Source organism: Aulonocara sp. 'chitande type north' Nkhata Bay, linkage group LG9 (assembly GCF_057382095.1).
Source record: "Aulonocara sp. 'chitande type north' Nkhata Bay isolate Kocher_YH1m ecotype deep benthic linkage group LG9, A_spYH_male_GT1.1, whole genome shotgun sequence".
Lineage (NCBI taxonomy): Eukaryota > Metazoa > Chordata > Actinopteri > Cichliformes > Cichlidae > Aulonocara > Aulonocara sp. 'chitande type north' Nkhata Bay.
Window position 1 is genome coordinate 32,395,167 of NC_141352.1, and position 9,201 is coordinate 32,404,367.

Genomic DNA, 9,201 nt, shown 5'->3' on the forward strand with positions numbered 1-9,201 from the left:
TAACCGAGTTTGTGCCACAGACGTAACTGTAACTCCACTCTTTGCTGTAGTGTTTTTGAGTTGGTACTAAACAGTCAACCAAGATTATGAAACAAATGGTTGATGCCCTCTTTGGATTTTGTGCAACTAAACAACAAATGATTCAAGCTTAAGTCCACAAGTCTTTCATTTTTATAAGAGGTGCTCCAAACCACACAATTGCATTAAAGTTTCCTAAAAATAAAGGCCAGAACGATCAGTAATTCAAATACCATCATGTTGCCCAGGCAAAGTTTTGAAATTCATGTATGTAAATGTCATCAGCGTCACCTGATGACATTTACATACATGAAGGTGAATGGCACTCTAAACTGCACGCTCAGCTCCCCCGATTCTTAAAGTGAGAAATCACAGGAAGAAGTGAAGATGACAGGAAGTCTTTCTCGTGACATTTCTGACATCCACACAAAAGAGCCAGGCGCACGCTTACAGTACAGCTCCCCGAGCCTCTCTGTGGCAACAAAGAGGCAAAAGGGGAAAAACCCTGCTACCTCCCCCACAACACCAGTACGTGACTCGGAAGCCATTTTCCATTAAATCCTGGTTTGAACCCAGATGACCCCCACATGTACACAAAGCTTACCCCTGCCCCCACCCCTGACGATAAGCCGAGTGAATTAGTGTTACTGTGTGAGATATGAACCCTCGTGGCTGCGGCAACGCAGGTCAAGCAGTTTCAACTCAACTGTGACCGGCTCGGCAGGATTAAAAGGAGTCAGGGTTGTGGAAAGTGGAGAGTTGAATGTTGAATATAAACTGTGTCAAGCGCTAAATAAAACGTACACACTGAATGAGCAAACACTGAAGCGTGAATGGTGAGCAGACAGCATCCCTCCTCCTTCTCCTCCTCTTTCCTCCTCTCCCTTATTTTCTGCCTCTTGGAAGATTGTGTTCAAAAATGTGAACAACTCTGCCGTGTTACTTGACAGAGCGAGGTCAATGGCTATCTGACCCGTGCGTGTGCATGCGTGTGTGCCGCTGCCCATTCAGGCGAGTGGGCTTTGACTGATATGGGTTTGTGCAGGGCCTATTTTTGGAACCACGCTGCGAAAAGACGCGCATTTAGAAGGATAAACTGAACGTTTTTCCATTTACACCTTCCACAAAGGTTTATTTCTGGCAAATTAGAGCCTTTAATTCGACCTTTCAGGCCTTTAATTGACCTTGTCCCTTGTCCTCATCACCTGCATGTGCTGTGTTATACATGTATTGAGTCACAACAGCTCCTAATCTATTTCAGGAACTCACCCCCTCTCTGTCTCCATTACACAAATGCAGACATTCCCATTTCCGACAGACAAAGGCCATCCATCACCTCCGCACTGTCAGCACAGGGCACCTTACACATTACTGTCCCTGCAGGAAAAGACAATAATCTCGTGAACTGCAGACGGTTTTTCTATTCCGGGTCCATACACTTGTACGAAAATGTATCTCCCTCATGTGCACAACAGATATATGCAGCTCCATTCATTTCCACCCATCTCTCCCAGCTCCAGGCTTCCTACAACAGTAAACCTGTCAGTAAAAGGTTATGAGCGTGGTTGGTGGTTGTACGCTGGTATCATCAATGTGTACATCTGCAGCTCCAGACTATCTTCCAAATAGTATCCTGACATTTCCGAGCTTGGAAAAAAGGTAAAACTGCAGTTGTTGTTTACTAATGCGCCTCTTTAAATGTTCATAATCATAGTGTACGCTGAGGGTCTCCTTGAAAACTGAATGCCACTTGTGATGATGATTGTTTGCCAGTAAAGACAACAGACAGTATTGACTTTCTTAAAGCTCTCAGAGCACTCAACAGTGATTAACTGAATCCAAAGCACCACAACTGAGTAACATAATAAATATTGATTGCAAGTACATTCTCCACCAGCGAATAGCTCCTAATTAAATCAGCATATACATTACATATAGTTTTAACGTGGAGCGTAGCCTTTACCGGTTGGCTGTGGTTCGGCTTGTTACCTTGGTGACAGGAAGAAAGGTCAGTTTGCTCTGTGCACAAGTGCGATGCAACGCAATGGCGTCTTTGCAAATGTCTACATCCATGTCACTGTACATAAAGCCGCACATGTACGTGCACGTCATCGGGGTGACACGCTGGAACAAACTAACGCGACTGCACCGGAATTGTAAATTGAAGGCCGTGGAGCCTTGCAACAACGTGGCGTGCATGAGCGCAGTAATGTGGTGTTTACACTCTGACAGGTGCAATCTTTGCTTCAAAATGAACCAACGAGGGCAGCCGAGCTCCAGCAGCTCAGATGGAGTCATCATGGGACTCATGAGCTGTCTCTGAACCCTTGCATACTGCATACTAATAGCATGCGCTTAGTCGCGTGTGCAAAATTAGCATGCAACGCGGACTCACAGGTGTGAGTGCGCATACAATAAGGATGAGAATATTAAGTATTAAGGACGGTCACTGGTGCTAATTTTCTGCATAACAACAGAAAGAAGAAGAAAAGCTGAAAAAGTACACTTCAGTGCAAAACCTTAATGAGATATGATACCAGAGAAGCAAAGTGACGTCACTGGAAGCTGGCTGAGAAGGTTAAATCCTTTCAGATATAAAACTCACACTTTCTGATTCTATGTATAAAACTCCACAAACCTCATTGTGCTTGATAAGCAAGAAGACTCAACTTCAGCTTCTTACTCCCACAAAAACATTAGAAGTTCTTTTCAGACTTGTTATAACAAGAAAAGCACACTTCGTAGTGTCCATATAACCCACAGAGCAGGTCTTTGTGAGATGCGAGTCTGTGACGCACAAATAAAGCATTTACATTGAATCTAACAGCTACTATTTAACATTTTGTGATATGCTGAGTATTGCAACAGCACATGTTGTATTTTATAACCTTTTCATTACTGGAAATAATGTCCTCAGAGTTCAGTTTTGTCAATATCTGTCTGATGTACAATATCGGTGTCAAAAAAGATAAAATTGTCAAGCACACATACACAACACTGTCACTAAAACCTGCCATAAATGTTGTCATAAGGCAGAGTTAGTCTGCTGTCGATCTGATATCAATAATCTATTGGTCTGATATCAGTCCGATGTCACACTATTGTCAGTGAGTTTTTTTGTTCAATTTTTACTCGTGTGACTGAGCCATTAGCTTGCTCTGGATTAGGACAAAGCTTTGTCCAGGTAAGCAGTCCAGCCTTTTGTTTTTTGGTTGAGATGATTTAAGTTTGCTTGGCTAACATTATCTCAGGATTGCAGTGCATAAGATTAGCCCTTTTCTTCATAGTATTTTCACAGTAAAATATCAATATTTGGTGTTTCAATATCAATATAAGGTCACTATGTGAAATATCACTATTCTGTCCTGTCTCCATTTCCCCCCATCCTTCCTGTCTATACCCTTGCTTTTTATTAAAAACTACATTAGATATTCCATTCACTAAGCTTTATTCCTCTATAAACACATTGTAATTGCACTCTGATACTTCACACCAAACCCTCAACTTTGCTACTCTAAACATTCCTGCAAATGCAAATTTAGATGCTGACATCTGAGGCACCTCTTACACGTCTTTAAACAGGATCGCAATCTGTTGTGTAGATGCAGGCCCCTTTTGCTCAGCTTATATGACTTGCCTCATTGCACAGGCACTGAAAAGAAAATGAAGACATCCTCTCTCTGTCTTTCTCATTCTCCCACTCAAATCTCTGTATCTGACTTTTGTTCTGCAACTGAAGCGCGAGCCTCTGAGTCTTTGAAGCCTGCTGTACACAGAGCTCACAGTGGGAAAGTGGCTTCTTTGATTTGCATCACAGAACTTTGGTCTGAGTCCAATAAAATATACATATGTGCCATGTATAGCGTATAATACCATTCTCTAAGCGCACCATGTGTACAAGACCTTTAAAGAGTCAGATCCAGGTCAGGTGAAACCACACACCTGTCAAAATGTATTATGGAAAATGATCAAAAATAAATACATTTGCTGTTTATTAGTTGTTTTAAAGAGTATAATGGATAGATTACATCACACTAGTCTGCATCGCATTAATAGAATTCATAAATGTGTTAATCGGGTCTTCGCTGGTATCTGCGCAAAAATTAAGAAAGCATCCTCTGTTGCTTTTTTTGACTGTTAATCAGCTTCAGTGCTCTCTGAAAACCTCTCTGCTGTTTGAGGCGTGTTAAAATTAGACCAGACTGTCATTCACACGCCGTCATTCTCTCACTTTCGCTTTCCAAAAATGAAGACTCGGCCTTGACATCTTTGAAGACAATTCTATAAAGAACAATTCTTTTTTTCTTCTTCTTCTTCTTTCGTGCACTGTGAAGAGAGAAGTTTCTTTTCTCTTAATTGCGTTCTTTGGTCTGAGCTTGATCGAGGGCATGTTTAGTTTCACTTCCTTCCTCTATTCCATTTCCTGATTTCCTGTGCACGTTGAAGCTCACGGCCGGTCTGACTGACAGACTTTTAGCAGCTGGTTGGTTTTGCGGCAGCGTGCTCACTCTGAAGCTGCAGTTTAAAATCCTGTGTCATGGAACGCAACAGCAGGCTAGACAAGTTTGGGGCACAAGGACAGATTTCAACTTCAATCAAATGATATAATTATATGCTTTTAAACCCAACGCAGTAACAATTTCATGGCGTTCTTTGCAAATTCACAGCCAGTCACTGGTTGTCCTTTACCCTATCCTTTCACTATTGTGTTTTTAGTACATTCTGTGACAGACACTCAGACAAATGCAACCAGCTCACACAGGGAGGGTTTGCTGGTTGCACCATGACAAGCAATCCACGGTTCCTCTTAAAGCTAAAGCCTGAATTCCACTGAGTCAAAAACAACTACTGATTATGTGGTCTTTGTTGGGTAGAAAACCAGAATGCTGCTTGGGCTGTGGTTGAGCTGTGTCTAGACTACAATTATGGTCGTCCCTGCAATGTAAAAGCTCTGATCAAAATGGGTCAAAAACTTGCTTTATATTGACACTAGGTCCTGATACTGATATACTGATGCTAGGTAAAAGCAAATGCTGTGCCGTTTGCACAATTCCAGACACACAAACAGACGAATGTCTACTTAACCAATCTTTGTTCATTGTACTGACATCTTTTTTTTTTCCTTTCACCAAAGGGCAACCTCTTAGTTTGAAAAATGATGCCTACACACCAGTGCCAAAACATAAACTGCAGTTTTCTAGAAGGCTTAAAAACAAGTCATCCCCCACAGACTCTTCCATTGCCCAACGTCGCTTAAGAAATAAGTATGTTTACTCTCTTTTTGGACAACTTCCCTTTAATGACAACTGCAGCAGAGGTGCATTTTTACATACCTCATTTATTTATATTGTATTGAAGCCTAAATACATGAGACATCAGCCACAAAGACAACAGTTGTCTTCAAAGCTTCACCGTAGCTAACTGGAGTCAGTGAACTAGACCTCATAATCGTGTTTGTGGTGTTTTCACTGTGTCGGGAATCTTTACCTGATAAAAAAGTATTCTTTGCTGTCCAGTTGGTAGCAATAGACCACCTAAGAGGTTGATAACATGCATATATGACTGTGTTCCCTATAACTGATGGATGCACTTTGCTAACCAAGTAAGCATTAGCGTTAACTTAGCCCTCCAACTTCTTAGCCAAATATGGCCACTTCAGGCTCCAAGAACCAAGAGCAACAGAAAAAATGCTAAACTCAAAGCTTTAAAAAAGTAGCCTTCACCAGAAAAAAAGCTACAGTACACATCAACTCATTTCATTAGTATGAGCTGAGAATCCCCAATAGATTGTTGCCCCTCCCTAAGTCTGCCAGAAATTTCTTCCTATTAAAAGGACGTTTTTCCTTCCCACTGTCGCCAAATGCTTGATCATAGTCGTCTGATTGCTGCTGTTTTCTCTGCATTATTGTAAGATCTTGGTCAACTATTGTTGTTATTTGGTGCTATATAAATAAAAAATATACAGACATCAGGTACTTTATTTGATCATTTCACAGCTTTTTCATCCAACATCCGAGTGACCTACTGGGTCTCTGATGGCCTGACATGGTCCATTTCCTAACAGAAATGAAACACAATATAGACCTTACCAATAACCTAAACACAATTAATGGTGCAGAGAGAGAAGCAGCCCTGATTTCGACATCATGCACATGAGCTCTCCAGAGATTCTGAAGCATCATACATTAATTAAAGCAGCCAACCTCAACGCAGCAGGCTAGCCCTGCAGGTCCCATTATGTCCTCTGAGATGCCTCTGTGGAGGCTAGACAGGCCCTTTGTAGCCCTGTCCTACCACTGCCTTTGTCTTTCCCTCTCGTAGGTCCCATGGGTGAGGCCACAGTGGCGTCCCATGTGTTATTATTGGCCAATGATAAAGTAGCTGCCACGGTCCTCATGAATTATGCAGGGTGAAAGAGGGAAGCAGCTCCACCCTCAGTTTCATAAATTTAACTTAGAGGAGACAGAGGGAGGAAAGTTGTAAGGGGGCTTCTGTCACCCTTTTTTTTACGATTATGTGCATGTAGGAGGAGTTGGGGGTGCTTATATCCAGCCTCATGTGGTGTGAATGTGCTTGAAAGGAAAAGCTATGAGTTATGGTTTTACTGACATGCCAGCCTGAGAACAAATACTCGCTGCTCATAGTAATACCTTGTAAGCAGAACCAAAGCTTCGAGTACCTGAACCTATAAAGAGGTCGTAAAGGTGTATAACTGCTGCTATGATCTCGTAGATATTCTGTTCAGCCAATGGGAAGTAATGCACTTCACACCCTACTGCAAAAAACAAAAGGTGAACTACAATATGTGTGTTGCGTTAGCAATTACAACAGAATAACACCCACCTAGAAACCTCGGACTTAACAGAGAAAGCCATTTCACACTGTTTAACTTGAATTTGGGAAATACAAAAACACAGTGGCAACATCACCGAATGGACTTTGTAAACGTATGGGATCGTGCTCAAGCCTACTACTAATGCTCATTTGCCTTTGAGTGTGGCTTCATCACTGACTCGGTTTGTGTAAGCCATCCAACCGTGCATAAAACACAGTCTGTCTATAAATAAGCTAGTCTAGGCCGGGCCAGGCCGGGCACTGAGCGTAAATGCAGTTCATAACCTTTCCACACACAGCATGTCATTATGTCACGGCTGACAGACAACACTCAACTACTGATAACTCTGTGTTAGAGCAGTGACATTGATTCAAACGTAGCATCTGCCAGTAAATGGACTAATAGGCTTCTCTTACAGCCCCGATCAGGTTTACACAACTGACTGTGTAAGCAGATCCTTGAAAAGGATTACTTCCACTGCCCCTGATAACATTAAAATCTTCTAGGCTTTCTTAAAACGGCCACTTGACCCGGACACAGAGCTCAAACAGCGGATTCCCAATTCAATTGTGAACGAGCGGTAACTGCATATCATATCGACTGTGCCTTTTTTCCAGGAAACAAGCCTAATCCCCTCCTCTCCTTTAGACGTGCAGTACATCACGGTACAGATATCATACCTTAATCACCTGTTTGGAGTGGATGAGAGCATTAGAGCATCGATTACAGGTAACACACGGTAATGTGTGTGCACGGCTGTGTGTGTTATTCAGGCAGCTTAATACTCCTACAACAGGCCTGCAGACTCAGTAGGTGAGTGGCTATGTCACTGTGTGTGCTGTCACCACGCCAGACGCCCAGATTCACTGTTATGAAGGTGAATATTAATCTGGTCCTGGTTCAAGCTGTCCTGTCATTGAAGCAGATGGTACCAAAATAAAAGTAGAGCCACATGGCCACATCTATCTGTCTATCTATCTATCCCATAAACTAAAGACAAAGGAGATTATATGGTTGCCTTTGTTAACTCTTACTCTTCCTTAGGCAAGCCAAACAAGCCATTTTTGCTTGGTTTCTCTTTTCTTTTCTTTTTTAAAGCACTGCACTCCTATCTGTCATCTTGAATCATCTTTTCTTTAAAACAAAAAACAATTCTCTAATTAGCATCGTTTACAAGAACGGCTTAATCTTATGCCCTGTGTACAAACATCATGCGCAAAAGGCCTGCTGAAGAGCCCATGTTTATTTTCTGACCTGTCTCTTGTAGAGCAACCACCAACCACCAGCTACTAAGTGAAGTGACAGAATTTGAGAAAGTCAGCTTGTGGTCGTTTTCGCTCACGCTACAACTTTCATGCAGCGCAAAGTTGGTTACCAAAGTCCGTCCATTTTTTCCTATATTTTAGCGATTTCCCCCTCCGTCTGTCAAACCTGTTCACTCCGTAAAACAGCGAATATGAGCTCTCTGAAATGGAAAGGAGCACGTTTTTTTCTTCGGCATACGTTTCGCACAGGGACAAGGCCCTCAAGTTGACGACACGGCAACAAACGTGAGCTGACACCGTCGCTTTTGTGCCGCTTTCCGCCGCTGAACCTCACAGTTTGGGGATCGGCGGCAACCAAGATCTTTGGAAAAGTTCGACATTTGTTGAAACCGTGCCTTTATTTGTGAACCACGTTGTGCCGAATTACAAATGAAGGCTCTGCAGTCGAGTTAAGATTTGATGGTGTTGTAGCAGAAGTTCATTTTTTACCGAAAAGCAGTGAAACTTTAAAGACGCTCAGTTCTAACGGAGTCTGGCCCTCTCAACCGGGACCAAGTTTCGGCGACGAAAGGGAGGAACGGACAATAAGGAGGTGTCTGCGGTCCGCTTCTTACCTGTGACATTTGCGGCCGGAGGTTGATCTCCTTCAGGTTGATGGTCTGGGGTCTGAGGTTGTTGAGCAGATGGCACAGGAGGACTCCATCCCGGAGGGTTTGAGCCAAGTCAAATACCTGAGCAGAGTCCCACGTAACCCGGTGGTTAGCTGGGAGCACCTTGCAGTTTATCAGCCACAGCGCGCATTGCCTCCAGTACTCCATCATTATTGTGACTTCGGCCGGGAGAGCTTCAGGAGGTTTCTTTAAATGAAACTAATGACTGTTAGGTGGTGTCTTACGCGTTAGCCTAAATCGTATCCATGCTACAACTCTAAAAACCCGATGAAAGCTGAGGAGGACCGCTGCACAGGGTGGCGGAGATTCAGGCGACTGCTCCAGGGATGACAGTCCGACACAGTGAGAGAGGCTGTGGATGGAGCGCACCCTGCACCCTTCCTATCTCTCTCTCTCCCTCCCTCGCTCCCTC

At 43.1% G+C, this 9,201-nt stretch overlaps 1 protein-coding gene across 2 annotated transcripts in view; it reads right to left on the minus strand.

Annotated features, from left to right (window-relative positions):
* The window catches only part of vav3a (vav guanine nucleotide exchange factor 3a), a 90,240-nt gene extending 81,039 nt beyond the window's left edge, over positions 1-9,201 (minus strand). The window contains exon 1 of one of the 2 annotated variants that reach the window (XM_086307001.1): positions 8,733-9,201. In XM_086307001.1, coding sequence (XP_086163127.1) covers positions 8,733-8,939 — 207 coding nt within the window. In that variant the 5' untranslated portion in view covers positions 8,940-9,201. The remainder of the gene's footprint in view (positions 1-8,732) is intronic. The other variant, XM_086307002.1, reaches the window with a different exon arrangement.